The sequence below is a fragment of the Arvicola amphibius genome, chromosome 6 (assembly GCF_903992535.2).
Source record: "Arvicola amphibius chromosome 6, mArvAmp1.2, whole genome shotgun sequence".
Lineage (NCBI taxonomy): Eukaryota > Metazoa > Chordata > Mammalia > Rodentia > Cricetidae > Arvicola > Arvicola amphibius.
Window position 1 is genome coordinate 41,333,300 of NC_052052.2, and position 20,554 is coordinate 41,353,853.

Here is a 20,554-nt window from a genome sequence, read left to right on the forward strand (position 1 = left end):
ATGGAGACACGCATGTAATTGTATGTGTAGGATGGACTCCTGAAGGGGGGTGGGGCATCGATGGACTTCTGCATGGGGATTCTGAAATGGCATAGGAATGCATGATGGAGAAAGTTAATGACCATTGAGGGATGAAAATTGAAATGAAGGGCCAGCGAGATAGTTCAGCAGATGAAGGTGCTTGCTGTCAAGACTGAGTTTCATCTTCATGACCCACAAGATGGAGGAGAGAAACCGATTCTCTGGCCTTGATTGCACACGGGCACACACACATGGGCACACACACACAGATTAGCTAAAATGTAGTAATTCCTCCACTGCCCCATCTGCCAGGGTGCACAGAGGAAACCGTCACGGGTGGTTGTGGTCTGTGCCAATGCCTGCATCCCCACATCTATTCTCGGCTAATGTATTGCAGAACATTTTAATTTTTGCAAATCTGAGCTGCAAAAAAATGGATTTATTTCTTTCTTATTATTTTCTTTAGATAAGGTCCTTAAAAGGAATGATGATTCTCCTGCCTCATATCCTGAGTGCTGGGAGGGCAGGGTTCCGCCACTACACCTGGTGTGTGTGTGTGTGTGTGTGTGTGTGTGTGTTTGTGCGCGCCCACGCGCGCGAGCACGCGCATGTGTGTGCTGGGGGTTTAGTTTTCGTGTCTCATTTGAATGAAGCTGAGATTTAAATGGCATTTGTATTCCCGTTTATGTGAGCAAGTTGCCTTTGCCCTTTGTCCATCCACATAGGGCTATTGGGGATTTTTCTTAGCAAATTTTTAAAACTATTTTATTTTCATGTTCCCTATTAATGTAGGAGAACCCATTTTACTAAGGGAATTAACTGTCATTTATATTATATTTGGCCACTTAACCTGTGATTATTTTACGTCTTTTGTCATTCAGAAAGTTAACTGTTTCCATGGTGTGCTCATTCATTCCCCTTCTCATCCTTGTGTGTGTTCACTTACAGAAGCGTATTCAGGAGGGCAAAGGACAAGTTGTGTGTGGCTGGAGGCCTTTGATGCAGAGCTGTCCATCACGTTTGCTCTGGTTTTTTCCCGTTTGTTTGTTTGCTTTGGTAGTTAACCTTTTGGCCGCCCACTCCCATGAGATGAATGCCTGATTTCTGCCTAATGGTTGTGCGAACTGATAGCCTCCCATACCGCTAGAGAGACACCCACCATCCATGTGCCCTCTTGCATGGCTTCCTGTTCTTTCCGGGGCTGTTAGGTTCCTGGGCAATGGCAGGAGATGAAGGGGTGCTGCAGCCACAGTAGGAAGAACACAGATGGAGGCTTCCTTGCCTGGAAGTGATGAAGGGAACAGCCTCCACGAGAGGAGGATTCAACTCCGCCAAGACCACAGGACAGCTAGAAGGAAGCCAGAGTGCCCACCCTACCCATAGCCACGCCTACCCACAGACATGACAGCTCATCTTATCCACATCCCTGCCAGCGGGAGCACAGCCCTGCCAACACCTTAAATTTGGGTTCCAGCCTCTAGAGCCAGCAGTCCTTTCTGCTGCTTTACGGTTACCTGTGGTAGCTAGCCACGGCAGCCACGCTGTTGTGTGGCCTTTGTGTGACTCCTCGGTGCTCCAGACTCAGTGACAGATGAAAAAGTCACCCACAGAAGTAGTCACATCTCCTATATGGAGAGGAGCATGGCCTGAGGATTCTGGCAGCCCTGGGCATTTCAGTTGTTCTGTGTGGTGCTGTGGCTGTCCAGTCACCATTCAGGGACTGGGGATGAGATCTCAAGGTACCCTTTGCTCTGATTAGCTGGGGAAATCTGCCAGGAGGGTTAAACTCCCAGGAAGGTGCCTGGCGGCCAATGTGTCACTCCTTCACTACGTAGCCACCTCTGCCTTCTCGTAGGTGCCTGGTGTCATCTCACATCCTTAAAGGCAAAGCTTGGGAGTCCGGTAGAGAGAGACACAGGGTCGCTTTCATCAAAATGTGAAGCCTGGTTGAAGAACATGGAGGAGAGGAAGGAACTGGAATGCCGTAGCTTTGACCCGAGCACAGAGTCATCTCCCTACAAGATTATTTACCAAGCAGCTCTTCTCGCCCAGCTGTGACCTTGTTCCCGCACTAACACAAAAGTGGGGGATGGTAACTGAGTTGTCATCCAGCGTGATTTTGGAAGTGGGCTTTGTACTCTGGAGCCAGGCCTGGGAGGGTTGGACCTGATATGGCTGTCTGGAATTTCTACACTTCCTTTCCTTGAAGCTCCTGAGCTCAGTGCTGTCCGCAGGACAGTTGGTATGAAGGGGACCAAAGTTGTCCTCACAGAAGGGCTGTGCAGGATGGGAGAGTAGCTGGGTTGCAGGGAACATTGATGGGGCCTCTCCTGCTTCGTGAAGCGATTCCTGTTGAAGCTGGGGGGGGAAAGCCTTTCTCCCAGCCCAGGTCTGATAGCTTGACTTAGCATCTAGAAGGAGGATGGGATGGGAGGCTGTGTTCTCCCTTCCTTCATGCTATACCTCCCCAGCTTCAGTACTAGAGCTTGAACACAGGGCCTCATGAATGGCAGGGAACTCCATCACTGAGCCATATCCCTCTCTTTACTGTTTTTGTTGTTGTTGTTTTGTTTTTTACTTTTCAAGACAGGGCCTTATTGTGTTGTTAAGGCTGGCCTTGAACTCCTTCTGTAACTCAAGCAGACCTTAAGCCCTAACCTGTGATCCTCCTGCCTCACATCTCAGTACCTACCACCAGGCCTGCCTTCTTTTTTCTTTTTCTTTTTTCTTTTTTTTTTCTGTGAGACATTGTTTCTCTGTAGCTTTGGAGCCTGTCCTGGAACTAGCTCTTGTAGACCAGGCTGGCCTCGAACTCACAGAGATTCTGCCTGCCTCTGCCTCCCAAGTGCTGGGGTTAAAGGTGTGCGCCACCACTGCTCAGCTTTTCCTTCCATTTTTATGTGTGTATATGAGATATGCATGTGTGTATGTATGTCTGCATGTTCATGGGTATGCGTGTGGGGGTGTGTATGCACGTGTGGCCTGAGGTTGACATCAGGACTCATCTTCAGTCACACTTCTGCCTGATTCCTAGAGGCAAGGTCTCTCAATCAAACCCAGAGCTCATCTAGTCTCACTAGCTAGCTTGCTCTGGGATCTCCTGTCTCTACCTTCTGAGAGTGAATCGCACACAGGCTTCCATGCCCGCCCAGCATTTACATAAGCTCTGGGGGGTTGAACACCTGTCTTGAAGCTTGTCTAGCAAGTGATTCACCACTCAGCCCTGTCTTGCTCTTTTGAACACAGGAGTAATTGGTTGGGGCTAGTACAGAAGCTGGCTGATTCTGGAGGTCCTATAGGAGCTTTGGTTTCCACATTGAAATGTTCTTTTTTAGACAAATGAATACGGAAAAACAGTGGCCAGTTCAAAAACTGATTATAAAATGATTATTTATTTATTTATTTATTTTTGGTTTTTCGAGACAGGGTTTCCCTGTGCAACAGTCCTAACTGTCCTGGAACTAGCTCTTGTAGACCAGGCTGGCCTCGAACTCACAGAGATTCACCTGCCTCTGCCTCCCCAGTGCTGGGATTAAAGGAGTGTGCCACCATGGCCCGGCCAAATGATGTGTTTTTATCTTTATTTTTGGTGCTGGGTATTGAGACCCAGGCCTTGAATACTCAGAAGCATCTGTCACGTGCCCAGCCTTTGCCTTTTTGTGACAAGGTCTTGCTTTGTCCCTTTGGCTGTCCTTAACTTTGGAGTTCTTCTGCCTCTCCTCCCTGAGTGCTGGGATTATGGCTCTAAGTCTGGCTTAAAATTAGTCTTGAATACCAAGAACTAACAGCTCTCAGTGCCATGGGAGTTATGTCTACAAGGACACTATGAATTCTTCAAGCCAATGTTTAGGTTTCTGGGGAAACAATGGCATACATTTTCTTATTTTAGCAGTTTATAATCACAGTTTTGAGCCTCTGGTGTTTCGGTCAGTGACAGGATTAATCTGTTGATGGTGCCTTTGGTGCTCTAGAGGTGATGGGAGCCACTAAGTGAGGCAGACTGAAGTCTCACACCATGGCCAACTTTATCCCGAGCTCCAGACAGTTTACAGTCTAAAGATTAAGAAAGGTCACATGTATATAGTCCTCGAGATTTCAAGCTGTGTACAATGACAAGGTCAAGCCGCACATGGCAAAACCATGTTTTTTTCATAGAGGCATATAAAGGAGAGTTTAAACATGTACCTGAGTAACAACAGCAAGCACTAACGAGTGATCTGGAGCAAACTCACTTCCATCCGCTAGACCTGGGGGGAGCATGAAAACACATTCTAAGAACAATTCTGTGTTTTGAAGAATCTGAGGTCATTATACTTTTGTTTTCTCACAAGTCCTCAGAATTCTCCTCACCCAACTTTATTCTTGGACTGTGCCCCCACAATGGTGGTTCCCCAAGACTGCAGGAGAGCCCAGTGTGTAGCGGTTCATGCAGGAGAGCCCAGTGTGTAGCGGTACATGCACCGTGTAAGCTAGGGCAAGTACACACCATGATGCTCACACATGCCACTAGCTCTTGAGGCCTTTCTCAGAATGTATCCCATCAGTGTATGGCTGTACCTTCCCACCTAAAATGACACTAGGCTGGGCTAGACATCCAGTTGGTTAAAGGGTGGCAGCAGCCTCCAGGATCCCTGAGCTCACTTGGACCTTCTGAGTTCTGCTCAGTGTCCTGGGTGTGACAACTTGCTAGGACCTTCCTGAAGGGTCCTGAGGCAAAAAAGGGACTCGGGCACTGGCAGAAGACTGAGTGTCCAGGAGAGCGGACAGGACTGTCCCCTAGGCTGCCAAGACATTCATGGCTTAATGGGGAGTGTAGAAGGGAACAGGCAAGACACAGGAAAGGGAGTTTGGGCAGCCGGCTCCTCCAGGAAGCAAGGCTGCTGAGAAAGGGTGGGTGGAGGGGGACTTTGTGTCTGTTATCTCTCAGGCTCTGAAAGTGAAGCCTGTGTTACTTGTAAAGAGCTACTATCTGTGGATCCAGCGCACCCTGCTAACTGTGTGGTAGAGAGGGTGCTGGGGGTGAATAGGAGCCTTGGCAAGAGGGGTCAAGTAGAAGATACACAGTGCACAGGAGACTTTACCCCCTTGTCTCGGCAGCTGGATGGTGAAGGTGGTGAAAACCCTGCTTCTGAAAATGGGCTGTTCATATGAGTCTACGTTTCTGGAGGAGCAGGGTGGCTGGGAGCTCATGGCCCAGGCAGAGAATCATTACCGGGGAGTGTGCCTGCTGGCAAGGTGAGGTGCTGACCTCAGTGGGGTAGGGTGGGATAGGGTGGGATAGGGACAGACCCAAGCTTGCATCTCTGAGCAAGAGCTTTTGTTCCCCTCTGGTCTACTGTCCTAGCAGGGGGACAACACCAGTGGGAAAGATAACGTCCATCCTTGGGGGGCAAACTTGGTCCTAATGGCTTCTCCAGTTTGTAGATCCCCGAAATGATATAGTTAGCTCCTTTTTTTTTTTTTTTTTGGCTTGGTGATATGGCTCAATGGGTAAAGGTGCTTGCTGCCAAGGCTACCGATTTGAGTTCAGTTCCCTGAACCCACATGATGGAAGGCAAACCCAGCTCCCACTAATTGTCCTCTGACCTCCACATCTCCACATGAGCACCGTGGCATGCACACCCACTCACATATACATGCACATAAAATTAATAAAAACCAGTTTACTTAGAAGTTCCCTTCTTCAGCCAGGCATGGTAGCACCTGTCTTTAATCCCAGCACTCCGGAGACAGAGCAGGTGGATCTCTGTGAGTTCGTGGCCAGCCTGGTCTACAAAGTGAGGTCCAGGACAGCCAGAGCTGTTACACAGAGAAATCCTGTTTTGAAAAACCAGAGGCAGGGGAGGAAGGGAGAGAAAGAGAGGGAAGGAGAGAGAAGCACAGGCTACCATTATGGAGGCTGGTGGCAGGCCAGGGTTTACATGTACACATCTTGCACAGGAACACAGCTGGGTCATCTATCCAAGGCCACACAACTGAGAAGTGGTAAAGTGATTGTCCTGTGTTCTTCCCCAAGGCTCCTTCCCACCCTGGCCCAGATGAGTGCTCCCTCTCCAAACACCACCCCCCTCCCGGGCTACAGAGGGGCATCTTGACTTCTGAGCTGGTGCTGTGACTCCTGCTACAAGAGCCTCTCTCTGGGCTCAGCACACAGTCACCTGATGGAGCACTAACTGTTCTCCAAGCACCATGCAAAAAGGGGCTACATGGACGATGACTCCATGGTTCTTACCAACACCAAAGGAACAGTGCTATGACGATCTCAGAGTTAAACAGGAGGAAACTGAGGCCCAGAGATTAAGTGCCTGCCCCAAATCACACAGCAAATGCTGGAGTCAGGATCTGAACCCAGACTCTCTCCCTTCAATTCTGTATAAGACAGTTATTCTCTTAGATTCAGTGACCCATGGTCATCTTGGCTGGCAGCACTCTGCCCTGAGTTCTCAATGGGTATGGGCTAGGGTCCTGAGAGTGTGTCTTCAGGCAGTTTCCATGTGGTGCCGATGCTGGCTGTGTGGGTTGGAGTACTTTGATCACCTGCTGGCTCGGTGGGATGGGTGAAGCAGCTGGAGCAGGAACTCGTGGTCGGGACCACAGCTCTGCCACATTCCACTCTGAGAGCTGAGCCAGTCCCACTAGAGCCTTAGTTCCCTCTGTGACCTGGGGATATTCAAGGCGGCCTGTCTGGAAGGGTGTCGTGGAGAGCCCATGGAATGACAAGGTGAGAGGCTGGCTGCTGCGAGCTTCAGGGAGTGAAATCTCACATCTCCTTCCTTCTGCTCCGGCCTCCTGCGCAGTCGCAGGAGGGCTTCAACGCGCCCATCTCACGCACGCGCGCAGTGAGGGCTTCGGCTTGCCCAACTCGCGCAGTCGCGGGAGGGATTCAGCTCACCTATCTCATTGATTTGCCCTGTGTAAACCGCATAATCTCCTTCCCATTTCCCCAGCTCATTTCTCCAGTTGTGTAAAGAAGCAGGTAAGTACCACTGACTCCGAGATGTCACCCAAGTGATACTGACTGGCCAGGGTTGGTAGTGTCCCAGTTAGAGCTCCGTCAGCGGGCCTTGTGTGACTGGGAGCCTGAGGGTCTGCCCTCCCTAGGGCCATGGTGCACTACTCCTGCCAGGAGCTGTGTCGCGTCCTCTACCTGCTCATCCCGCTCTTGGAAAGAGGTGACGAGAAGCACAAGGTCACGGCCACCGCCTTCTTTGTGGAGGTACCTCCTGGGGCCCTGGGAAGCGGGGGGGGGGGGGGGGGGAACAGTCATTCAGGGCCTTCTGGGGAACGGCACTTTCCAGTTGCCAAACCCTTCCCAGACCCTACATGTCTCTTCAATAGGACGGCCTCACAGGGCACTCTCCTGTGTCTCCCCCTCTGCACCCCTATACCCAACTCTTCCAGACTTTCCAAAAACCTCAGGCACCCGTTAATCTTTGCTTGGCGCCACCATGTGTCAGGAACCAGAGATACAAATGTGACCTTGACTCAGCCCTGGCCTTGAGGAGTTCTCAGTGTGGCAGGGAAGACAGAGAGCATCCCGGTTATAGTGTGGGGTGCCGTATTGTGACTTGCATGAAGCTGGGGGAAGTCATGGGAGAGCAGGAGATTGGAGAGAGGGGTCTTGGGGAGAGTTTCCTGAGGGAGGTGACATAATTAGAGCAAGCATGGCAGGAAGTGCCAGGCAGGTTCAGGAGACAAGTCCGGAGTTGGGAAGGCCAGCCGCAGAAGGGCGATGCATTCAGAGCTGACTGATGTTTACTGAGCGCTTACTGTCCTCCCAGCCTGCTCTCAATTTATGCTAATTGGCTCATTTCATTTTCCCTCAAATTCCATAACTTAGATACTAGTCTATGGTCACTTCAGAGAAGGCAATTGAGGTCCAGTCTCTTTCCCAAGGCCCAAATGGCAGCTAGATCCAGAATTCAAATCTTCACCTTTGGCTCTAACTCCTCCATGCCGCTCTCTTCCTTAGTTTATTGTGGTAAAATCTCCACAACACACAAGGCACATGGTCATTTGAAGTGTTCAGTGGTGTCAGTTCCTTCCTATGGTTGTGTGATTGTAACTACGTAACTACCTTCCCCATCAGATGCACACCCCCATCCCCATTACACACAAGCCCTCTGGTCCTCCCCAGCACACGGACCTCCTGTTTTCTGTCTGCAAGCGGATCTGTTTGCAGCATCTCTGCTAAGTCAGAGAGCTTTTGTGCTCAGCGACTTTATAGCATCTCCAAGCTTATTCAGGCTGTAAGCATCAGGTGTCCCCTCAAAGAGGCTGAGAACATCCACTTTGTGCTTACACCCCATTTTGTTCAGCCTCTGTCTGTGAATGACATTAGAGGACCTGCTGTGGTCCCTGCTCTTGGGGTCAGGGTTTCTGGGTTCCAGCCCCAGCTCGGCCCAGTTCTCCTGGACTCTGACCTGGTGAGATACTATTCTTGTAGTCACATGTCACACACTGCCAGCCTCATCCTTCTGTCATTCCAACTTCTATATAATTCCACAGAAAGGATTGTGTTGTTCAGAGACAGGCAAGGTCAGGGGTCACTCAGCTGGGAGAGTCCAGGGGTCCCTACCAGGTCTTCCTGACTTGCTCCTCTATCCTACTGGCTCTTTGGGTCTGCTCATGGCTGCCAGCAGGTTCTCGGGGGACCGGGCGGAGGCCAGAGCTTGTCAGACCTGAAGTCCTGAGTAGCATCTTTGTTTCCAGGGAAAGGGATCCCAGGCGAGGATTTCCCTCCTCCCTGGGAGAGAAGTCTGCATCTCAGTGGATCCAGGACTTCCATGTTCCCTGAACTCAGAGGTCACTACTAGACACCTAGAGTCCCCTCTCCATGATTATTTGTGTATGTTTTCCCCAGTGGCAGTTTTTCTCAAACTCCTCAGTGAGTCTATGGTGTCTTGTAGCTGTAATCCCAGCTCTTGGAAGGCTGACACAGGAGGATGACTATGAGTTCACGGCTAGCTTTGGGGTGCATAGTGAGTGCCAGTCCAGCACAGGCTACAGAGTGAGACCTTGTCTCAGAAAACTAACTTAATTAGTTAACTGAAGTATCCATGCTCCATAGGAGATGTGGCTCAGCGGTAGAGGGCTCGCCTGGCACATATGAGGTCCTGGGTCTGATTTCCAGCATTGCAAGTAAAAGAGACAGGAGCCATTATCCCCTGTGTCTCAGGCTCGGCCCACAGCCTGGTACACAGCAGGCCTGAGTAGCTTGCATGGACAGACAGAAGGCAGCAGTGGTGTGGTCCTTCCTCCCTTCTTGTCTCTGGTTAACTGATGATCCTCCCCCTTTCACCAGCTTCTCCTCCCAATTCTCCCCATAGACCTGGCTCTCCACCGTGGCAGCCAGGATGATAGAGTGTTTGTAAGGATGAGTCGGTGAGACCCAGTGCCTGTTGGCCGCCGAGAGAGGGAGGGTGTGAAGCAGGACAGGGAGATGAGGATGGGTTTCCCTGATGGTGCCAACCCTGCAATGGAAGAGGAGCCATCCTGAGAAGGGGAGGACTTGATCCATGTAGTAAACACACATTCTACCCCAATTCTCAGATTGAGTGGTGCCCCCAAAAGAGTTGGCTGAGTTTTTGTCCTATAGGAAGGTCACAGAGGCCGGGGGAACAGACAGACGGATGGAGCGCTGAGGTTCCTAGTTGCTGCCTCAGGAGGATGCCCAGAGTTCCTGGGACTCGGGGAAGCGTGTTCAACCTGGGGCTGAGTTTTGGAAGGAGCTATGCACCACCAGGTGTGGGTGTGAGCGTGCTAATGGCTATCCTAGTGACAGGACATCCTGCCAGCCCAGAAGGGACAAACGGGCCTGGTCATTTGAGGAATGCTGGAACATGGCTGGCTAGTGTAGGAGTGTGGGCAGCAGGGTGAATACAGAACAAAGGAGGCGGGCAGGAGGCAGGCACAAGGGAGAGACAACTTTAGCGTTCCCATCAGTTTCTGATGGATGTTAGGTGGAAAGCACTAGCTTCCGTCAGTTTTCCAAGTCCGTGGCTCCGGGAGGCAGATCCTGGGAGTCCCAGGGAGACCGTGGGCCATGTACCCCTGGGCTCAGGAGTCAGTGCTGTTTGCTCTCTCAGCTGTTCCGCATGGAGCAGGTGCGTCGCATCCCTGAGGAGTACTCCCTGGGGCGGATGGTGGAAGGCCTGAGCCACCGCAACCCCATCATGAAGGTGCTGTCCATCCGGGGCCTGGCCATCCTGGCCCGTAGGTCTGAGAAGGTGAGTAGAGGGTTGAGAGAAGCCCAGCCTGACCAAGCCTTGGGCTGGAGGGAGGGCTCAGCTGTCATAGTCTGGAATTAGAGCTTATGTTTGCCTGCCCTCGGTGGTCCCATCTGTAAAATGGATCTACCAACACAATCTCTATGTATTATATTCTTTTTCAACATATCCTGATCCAGATTTTGTACAATGTTCCTACAGGCAGTGTGTAGACAGAAAGGGATGGCACTAATTATCCCTATATTGTGGATCAGGAAACTGAAGTCTGGAAGGGTGATATAAGCTTAGCATTGTAAAAAGTGCCCATTTTCTCTCCTAGGGACTGTCTGACACAGCTTGCAGAAGGGGTGGGGCACAGACTCAGAAAGCTAACTTGTCGGGCTGGAGACAGGGCTCAGAGGTTAAGAGCACTGACTGCTCTTCCAGAGATCCTGAGTTCAATTCCCAGCAACCACATGGTGGCTCACAACCATCCGTAATGAGATCTGGTGCCCTCTTCTGGCCTGCAGGCATACATGCAAACAGAACACTGTATACATAATAAATAAATAAAAATATTAAAAAAGAAAGAAAGCTAACTTGTGATATAGGGTATCCTTCACCTGGGGCCAGAGCAGGGAAAAAGCCAGACAGATTCAGTCACCCAGCAGGGGGAAATTAAGGAGACCACAGAAGCCTTTAGAGAACAGCCAGGGAGGGAGCTCAGAATAGGTGAAAATAGGGCTGGGCTGCCCAGGTCTTCTGTGAATGGGAGGCTGGATCTCCTACCTGCTGGCCCAGGCAGTACCCCCTCCTCCGTGCTTCTGTCCCCCAGTTGGCCAAGGTACAGACCCTGCTGCCCACCATGGTTAAATGCCTGAAGAACATGGATGGGGTGCTGGTGGTGGAGGCCGTCTGTGACCTCAAGAGCATCTTCAAGGGGAAGGGCAAGAAGCTAACGGACAGCTCAGTCTATGTGGAGATGCTGCAGATCTTGCTGCCTCACTTCACTGATGTAAGGCCTTGGGAGGGGGGAGGGGAGGAGCATGGGAAGAGGAGGGTCAGTCAGTTCCTGGGGTTGCATTATCTCCCATCTACCCCACCACACTGGGGTCTGGGCAGAGCTGCTCCAGATTAGAGGAAGGGGCACCTCGACCCAGCCGCTTTTCCAGAAGGGAGTTCTTTTGTGATCAGTTTTCCAGGAGAAGGTGGACTTACTGCCACTGGTTGGCCTATGTTGGCCCCACCACATGGCCTGGGCTCTTCTCTGCCTCTGTGCCAAGAAGGTCCTACAAATGAGGGACAGGAAAGCCGGGGAGCCTCCTCCTGGGAGGGAGGTCCTTCTGAGCCTCCGGTTTGTCCCAGGCAAGAGAAGAGGTACAGGTCTCCTGCATCACTGTATACGGAAAAGTGGTTCAGAAGCTCCGGATACCCCGCACCCAAGCCTTGGAAGAGCAGCTGACCAGCACGCTGCTGCCCTTGCTCCTCATCATGCAGGAGGGCAATGTCAAAGTGGGCCAGGTGAGAGCAGGCATGGGTGTGCGGTCCCAAAGGGGCACCCCCTTTACAGAACCAAGCCAGGACTAGGGCCAGTCCGTGGAAAGCAGTTAATTATGTCCAGCCAGGTGTGACTTCTAGAGGCATCTTGGACGAATTCCCCCTCAAATAGCTAACTTCACTTGTACCCTTCTTTTCTTCCTCGAAGTTTTATTATTTGCAATGCTGAGGATTAAGCCTTACTTAGGCTTCATGCACGCCAGGCCGGCTCTCTACCACTGAGCCACAGTCTCAGTGCTTCCATTTGCACCTTTCAAACAGAACTTGGTTTTCCAAAATCCAACTGAAAAAAAATTGTGTGTGTAATGTCTGAGCATGGGCGTACATGCCTCAGTGTGCACATGGAGGTCAAAGAACAACTTTGTGGAGTTGGCTCTCCCCTTCCACCTTTGCGTGGGTTCTGGGGATTGAACTCGGGCTGCCAGGCTTGAGTGTTGAGCCTCTCTATCCACTGAGCTGTCTCAGCAGTCCCCAGGCCAGTTTTTAGATGCCTTTCCCCCTGGAGGTCTGCTGTCCTGCAATTCCACACTGCTGGTATTTTCTTCCTATTGGTCTGCAGAAATGTGTGAAGACCCTGTTCCGCTGTTCTTGCTTCATGAAGTGGGAGTTGCCAAAAAGGGCTTACAGCCAGAAGCCCTGGGAAAACCATCTACAGACGGTGGCAAAAATTTGCAAGTATCTTGTGAGTGCTTCCTGTAAGCTACTGACTCTTTACAAGGGTGTTGGAGGCTAGGAGTCATCCTTCCTGTTTCATGTTCTGACTTGTGGTTCACATCACTGCCTCCAAGCCATTGGTTCTTGAGCATCCATACCTGTCTCTGACTTCTCCCCTTCTAGAGTCCCCCTCCTCTGGATCACTGGATACCTCCAGTGGATATCTATCTATCTATCTATCTATCTATCTATCTATCTATCTATCTATCTACCTACCTTCCTTCCTTCCTTCCTGCACTCTCTCTGTACTCCCCCATCTCGTGAGGGAGGAGGTGCCTATGGACCTAGCCTGTGATCTCATGTATGCTAAGCAAGTGATCTACCACTGAGTTAACAGTCCCAACCTATCTATATTGTGTCTATATTGTACCTTCTGCCTAGATGATCTCTTTTCTTTTCGTTTTTTAAATTTTTTGAGACATGGTCTTATTATGCACCTCAACCTGGTCTGGAACTCACTATGTAGCCCAGGCTGGCCTTGAATTCACAGTGACTCTCTGTCTCACCCTCCTGAGTATTGGGGTTAAAGGTGTGTGCCACCATGCCTGGATTTTAGGCTCCCTTTTCTGCAATAGAATTTCCCAGGTAGTGTTTTTAGTGATGGTCCACAGGGTGGGGATGCTGGAGTCAAGGGGTTCTGGGATGTTGCAAATGCTGAATGCTCACCACGACCCTGCCGATTCACAGTGGCTTCAGAAGGCTTGGAGGTGCTCTGTGCTGAGGAATGACAGTTTTGGTCACTGACTCATGCTTTCTTGACCTTTCTCAGTGATCTCTGTGAATAGCTAAGTAGGGAGTAAACCACAGCATGCTGTGAAGGTGTCATTGTGGGTCACGGAACCTCTGGGGACATTTAGTCCCACTCTCTCCCTTCCCTACAGGGACACACAGGCAGGAGTCCATGTAAAAAACAACAAACACAGAAAGTATCTGGGTGTGGTGGTTCGTGCTTGTACTCTCAGCACTGGGGAGGCAGAGGCAGGAGGATCCCTGGGACTCACTGGAAAAACAAACAAACAAACAAAACACCCTAAGTGGACAGCACCCAGACAACAGCAGCAGCAGAGGTTGTCCTTGGGTCTCCTCGTATGGGCCATCCTGCCTGGCTTTTTGACTCCCTTTCTTGCAGTGGAATTTCCCAGGCAGTATTTCTAATGACAGGAGTATCCTTGTGCATGCCTGTACACACACACACCACACATACATTCACCCTCACAAACAACCACACACACACACACACACACACTAAAGCATTGTATTAAGCTGGGTATAACCCTAGTACTTGAGAGGCTGAGGCAAGAGGACTGCTATGAGTTTGAGCCCATCTTGTGCTGTAGAGTAAGACTCTGTCTAAACAACAACAACAATAACCCCCAAAAGACCTACATACATTGCGCTCAGCACCATTCTGTAGACCTTTGGGGGTTGTGGCTGTCACTTTGTACCTCTATGGTCGATCCCTCTGCTTTGCTTTTCTGTCCATTGACAGCTTTGCTCACAAGAAAGTTAAATTCTTAAGTTAATGGGGTTGGAGAGACGACTCAGTGGTTAAGAGCACTACCTGCTATTCCAGAGGTTCTGATTTCAATTCCCAGCTATCACATGGTGGCTCACAACCATCTGTAATGAGATCTTGTAGCACGATTAATAAAAACCCAGAGACAGAAATTGGGGTTCAACCTGAAGGTCAGAAAAGCAAAACAGCCAGCCACTGACTCTTACCTCTACCTCAGTCCAAAATGGCAATCCTGCCTCCAGGAATCCTCAGAATGAGACGCTGTATGAAACCTGTCTCCTCCTGTTTTATATTCCTCTCTAGTGCTGGGATTAAAGGCATGCACCACCACTGCCCGGTTTCTGTGGCAAGCTAGTATGGCTACTAGGATTAAAGGTGTGTGTTACCACTGCCTGGTCTGTAAGGTTGATCAGGGTGACTGTTTTATTCTCTGATCTTCAAGCAAGCTTTATTTATTAAAATACAAATGAAATATCACTGTAAGATCTGATGTCCCCTTCTGGCCTGCAGGCATACATGTAGGCAGAACACTGTATACATAATAAGTAAATACATCTTCTTTTAAAAAAAGTTCTTGGGCTGAGTACTGCAGCTCAGTTAGTAGAGTACCTGCCTAACATGCCTGAGACGCTAGGCTAGACCTTTAGCACCCCATAACCCCAGCTTGGTGGTGTGGGTGTGGTGGTGTGTGGTGGTGCATGCAGGAAGCCTGTCTCAAAAAATAAATGAATACAAGAAGCTAAAGCTACCCTCTAGTAGCTTGACGAAGAGACCAGTGACTTACTGCTGATCAATGAACCAATCAACTGTAGCTCATTCATTCATTCATCTAGCACAGTGCTTCTCAACCTCCCTAAGGCTGTGATGCTTTAATACAGTTCCTTATGGGGGTGGCGACCCCCACAACTATAAAGTTACTTTTGTTGCTACTTCATAATTGTAATTTTGCTACTGTTATGAATTATAATGTAAATATCTGTGTTTTCCAATGGCCTTAGGTGAAAGGGGTTGGGACCCACGGGTTGGGAACTGCTCTTTTAGTTGTTTCTGGTCACCAGCTCCAATACAAGTCCCGTCTAGGGTGCTGAGGACTCTGAACGGAGTGAAAAGTTCCCTTATCTTGGAAGAGTTCCGTATGCAATGGGGGAAAGGGTGTACAATTAAAAACTACCGTTCTGGGTACCATGACTGAGGATGTGCGGGATGCTGCAGAAGCATTAAGAATTGTGGACAGCCAGGTGGTGGTGGCGGCTCACACCTTTAATCCCAGCACCTGGGAGGCAGAGGCAGTTGGATCTCTGTGAGCTTGAGGCCAGCCTGGTCTACAGAGAGAGTTCCAGGACAGCCAAGGCTATATACACACAGAGAAATCCTGTCTTGAAAACCAAACCAAACCAAACAAACAAAAATGGTAGGTGAGCATGCCCTGAGGGTCATGAAAGGTTTCAGTGGGAGGTAGCGTATGAATTGAGGCTTGAAGGATGTGAAGCAATTTATCAGGTAGAAGGGAGGATACTGTAACTAGGAGCAATCCCCATACAGGGCAAAGAGGTTGCTATGGCTGGTCACGTCCTTGCTGCATAGCCCTGCAAGTATGGCAGCGGAGGCAGCGATGGGAAGCTGTCAGACTCAGTAAGACTGTGAAGGCTTTGCCTGCCAGACCTGGTAGTTCAGACCTTGGCCTCAGCCTGAGGAAGTTGTCAACAGACGAGTGGGCACAGGAGTTTTCTCCTCTCTCAGCAGACTCTTACCTGAGCAACTGCTCTCAGTTCTCTGCACCGGAGCCACCCTGATGGCCTCTGTCAGACGATCTTGCACAGAGCATGGCTTTGTCACTACCAGTCAGGAGTGAAGGCTTGCACTGCCCAGCGCAGGAGGATGCCTTGTTTGTGCCTGGCTTCGAGGACTGCTAGATCCTCCAGCTAATTCCCCGTTGCTCTGTAGCCCCAGCCTTTCATCCTGGCCAGCCCAGTTTCCCTTTGCGTGCCATGCCCCATGTCATCTCTCGTGGGATCTGCAATGTGGAACTTTCCCTCCATTACACCAGGAAGATGGATTGATATGAGACCTGTGCTGGCACACCATTAGAAATGGCGTTTTCAGTCAGATAAAAAAAGACAAAGTCTGGCCCCCGGGGCAAAGAGCTGGGCAGTAGGGATGTTTAGGAGCCGGGGTCAGGGTAGTGCTGACGGGGAGAATAGCTGCCCCTAAACTGTGAGGTAGTGGACCTAGCACTTGAGGGGTTTCTTTTTGCTCCAGATGAACTCTCACCGAGACAGCATCTTCACCTTCCTCAGCCAGAGCCTGGAGTTTGCCAAGAATTCACGGGCCTCCCTCCGGAAGTCCTCTGTCATCTTCATAGGTAACCTGTTCTAGTATAGTAAGTCCCCCTGCCAAGCCTCTGCCTGAGTTCCAGTCTGAGTTTTCCAGAATCCCAGTCTCTGGGGGAAAAATCAATTACAGATTCTCTTTGCTCAGGATTCTTCATAAGACCCTTCTAGCGGCATCTGGAGCTGCCTCTCCCACCACATCACACTACATTCACTGTATTATATTCCTATTCTCCTCTGCCCAGATAATCATAGTCCCTTCACCAGGGTCAGGAGACCTTACTGCAGAGAGGCCTGGAGGTGATGACCTCTTTAAAATGACATTTATTTTAATGTATGTTTTAAATTCATTTGTTCTTTCTCATACCCTATTTACCCATATACTACCATCCATCCATTCATCCATCCATCCACCCATCCATCCATCTCTACATCTAACCACGAATCCATCCACTTATCCACCATTCATCCATTCATCCTCCAGTCCATCTACCTATCTACCCACCCACCATATATGTAATATATTCCATTTTCTATCTTGTTATCGACCCATGTACATGCATCTGTCCATCATCTACCCATCCATCCTTCTAGCTATTCACTCACCAATCCACACACCTACCTATCTACCCATCCATCCACTCACCTGCCCATCCATCCACTAACCAATCCATCTATCCACTTGTGCATCCCCTCATCCGTCCATGCACCTCCCCTCCCGTCAGTGGTTTATTTAGAAAATGACTCCCTGCTCTTTGTCAGGCGTGATGATGAGGTTAGAGAAACAGAGCTGCTGGGGTGGGTGAGAGTGAGAGGGGGTCTGGGGTAAGACACGGGGGTGGGATGAGGGGCCTGCCAACATAACCAATGCTAGAAGAGAAGAGCAAGGCCTAGGGACATATGGCATACATCTGAACTAAGGGGCTACACAGAGGCAGCTCCTTACATGCTGATTTCTTTCAATCTTGCTCCAACTTACCCTACCACTCCACCCTCCAAATGGATATCAGATTAAGAAATTTATAGTCTGGTGGGAGATAAAGATTCATACATAAATCAGGGCCTGGAGATGTAGCTTAGTGGTAGAACACATGCTTGGCATGTATAAGACCCCAAGTTCACATAAACACATAAATATATGATTTGTAAATCACAAGTAAAGTAAAACCAGTGTATACAAACCTAGTGTATACAGACCCAATGTATATGGGCTCAGTGTATACAGGCCCAGTGTATACAGACCCAGTGTATACAGGCCCAGGGTATACAGATCTGGTGTATACAGACCTGGTGTATACAGGCCCCGTGTATACACACCCAGTGTATACAGGCCCTGGGTATACAGGCCCGGGGTATACAGACCCAGTGTATACAGGCCCGCGGTATACAGGCCCAGGGTATATAGACCTGATATATACAGGCCAAGGGTATATAGACCCAGTGTATACAAACCTGGTGTATACAGACCCAGTGAATACAAACTCGGTGTATACAGACCCGGTGTATACAGAGGTGTATACAGGCCCGGTGTATACAGATCCGGTATATACAGGCCCAGGGTATACAGATCCGGTGTATACAGACCCGGTATATACAGGCCCAGGGTATATAGACCTGGTGTTTATAGGCCCAGTGTCTACAGATCCAGTGTATATAGACAGGAAGCTCACTGAGACTCTGAGATTCTAGGTAGGCACCAGGCTCAGCCTGGGTCAGGGTCAGGAAAGACTTCATGGAGAGTCACTTTCTGAAGTTAACATACAGGACAATCAGGAACTTCCCAGGAAAACACGTGAGTGTGGGAAGGGTGGGTTATAACCAGGACCAGGCATCATGGGAGCCAGGTACATGGCACAAGAACACCTCAGAGGTCCCTTGCAGCTGTGGCTGACAGGTGTATGAGGCTACGGGCTCAGATTCCCTGGGGAAACTGGGCAGGGAGGCAGTACCTTTTCATGTCACAGACAAGGAAGCTAAGGCCCAGCCTAGGATAGCACTGTCAATTGGCCACATCCGGGATCCTGTGCCATCCTGGTTCAATCCTGCCCACTGGACCAACACCTCCCTGGGACTCCTGTTGAGAAACTGCCCTCACGTCATAATGAAGCTCCCCTTTCATGCCCTCTAAGGGGCTGGAAGAGGGCAAACAGATTCTCTGAGACCATCTGATCCAGGAATGGGAGGAGCAGGTATCAAGGTAGATGCTTTCACCTCTTGGATTCTCCAGGGTCCTTGGTCCCCTGCATGAAGAACATTATGACTGAAGAGTGGCTGAATGAAGTGAAAGCCAGTAAGTCACACCCCGGGGTTGGTGAGATTGCCGAGGGAATGGGGACATGAGCAGAACCACAGTGCGTAACGGGGAAAAGAATGGCATGGGTCAGGGCAAGAGTCTTTAGTTCATTCTGCTGTGCTAAAGCATTATCTGTAGTGAGTGCAATGTTAGCTACTGTGGGGTTACCCAGAGGCAGAATGCACAGCATCCTGGGGAGCTTGTGACTTCATTAGGCAAACAAGGCTCAGAAGCAAGACCCAAAACCATTTAGCACAGGTTGGATAGTTTAAATGCTTAAGGAGGCACAGGTTCAACTTGCACCTGAGAGCACTGATAGGTGCCTGGAAGTAGGCTGGGGAACTCTTGGGAGGGTTCCTAAGGGAGGCAGACTTCTCATACAAGCTTTGAAAGATGTGACAATCTGAATGACTGGGAAGATGCTTCCTAGAGGGGTGTCTAAGCCAAGGCTAGGAGGTGGGAAGGAGGGGTGAATTGTGAGCTCTGCTGAGAGAGGAACCTTATCTAAGCAAGTGGCCTTTCTCTTCCTCCAACCCAGCTCTGGAGATCTTGAGACATGACCCAGAAGCATCAGTATGTATCTACGCAGCCCAGGCCCAGGACCACATCATGGCTAGCTGCTGGCGGAATTCTTGGCCACTGCCACATGGGGATTCATGGGTGTGTGACCCATCCAGTTCACACCGCTGGAGCTCCAGCTGTGAGAACCTACCCACGTCCCACCAGCGGCGCTCCTGGATCATGCAGGCACTGGGCTCCTGGAAGATGTCGATGTCTTTGAAGCAGTGACAGGCCAGACAGATCACTGTAAATACCACATGGTCAAGCTCTCCATCCGGACGGCTTCCTCATGAGAGATACCCCGGGCCCTTGTGTAGCCCTCACCATGACGAGCCAGTGAAAAGAGCATGACCTTCATTTGTTGATTCAGTTGACATTTACAGATGTGTGCGGGCTGTTTTGTTCACTTAGCATAACGGGTTGGGATACCAAGGCACAGAGGAGAAGCGGCTAGACCAAGGCCACCCAGGAGGTCTCCTGGACATCTCAGTTTCCCTTTCCCCAGTGACAAGAGCAGAAGGGGTGATGGTTTAGGTGGCTCTTGTGGAAAGGGAGAGAGAAAAGTCTCTCCCACCTATGGCATCGTGCATATTTGGGAGCCTTGGTCTCTGAGTCTCACCCTTGGGTCTTTGCCCAATAATTGCCCACCCCAACACAAAAATACCTGAAGACAGTTTTGCTGTTGCCACCTGAAGGTGTCAATGCTACTGACTTTTGGTAGGTAGGGAGCAGCTGTCGGGGCACACTGTTAAATTGCTTACAGTGTTCATGACAGCCCCCACATGGAAGTGCTCCAAAGTTCTAGGGCTGAGCTCAGCAGGGAGGCATGGAGACCGTGGCATCCAGAGGTTGTGTGTGTCAGCTGAGGTTCCAGAGAAGAGATTTCTCAAGGAGGTTTGGAAAGATAGTCACATTTGGGCATCTATGGGTAGACAGCGAGGTATGTGGGACCAAAGACCATCTTCAAAGTCACAGTGAGACGGAATCTAGAAAAAGAGGAGAGGGGCAAGGGCCAGGCCTAAGGCCATGGAAGCTGCACAAAGGAGATAGACTTCGTCCGGAGGGTAGTGGGGAGGTACGGTGGGGTGCAAAGAAGGGAGATATATGAGCAAATGCCAACTTTAGAAAACTTTCCTCGTGGGATGTAGGAGCCCTGGGCTCTGCTGGTGTGGCAGCTATTCTGAACAAGAATCTGTCACTAGTCAATAGTGGGAGCTTAGGAATAACCATGACCCAAGGAGTTGACCCAAGGAGTCTACCTGTAGGTAGGCATACATCTTGGGGCGATCGTCCCACAGGTCCATAGGGGCGTGTATGAAGATGTATGAGGTGAGGTGAAGTGGGGTGAGGTGAG

At 50.2% G+C, this 20,554-nt stretch overlaps 1 protein-coding gene across 1 annotated transcript in view; it reads left to right on the forward strand.

Moving 5' to 3' along the window:
• The window catches only part of Mroh7 (maestro heat like repeat family member 7), a 45,830-nt gene extending 26,402 nt beyond the window's left edge, over positions 1-19,428 (forward strand). The window contains exons 14-22 of the mRNA XM_038335261.1: positions 5,119-5,256; positions 7,123-7,237; positions 10,110-10,250; positions 11,065-11,244; positions 11,595-11,750; positions 12,346-12,468; positions 16,276-16,378; positions 18,574-18,636; positions 19,178-19,428. Of these exons, the coding sequence (XP_038191189.1) occupies positions 5,119-5,256; positions 7,123-7,237; positions 10,110-10,250; positions 11,065-11,244; positions 11,595-11,750; positions 12,346-12,468; positions 16,276-16,378; positions 18,574-18,636; positions 19,178-19,428 (1,270 nt within the window). The remainder of the gene's footprint in view (positions 1-5,118; positions 5,257-7,122; positions 7,238-10,109; positions 10,251-11,064; positions 11,245-11,594; positions 11,751-12,345; positions 12,469-16,275; positions 16,379-18,573; positions 18,637-19,177) is intronic.
• Positions 19,429-20,554: the final 1,126 nt, after the last annotated feature.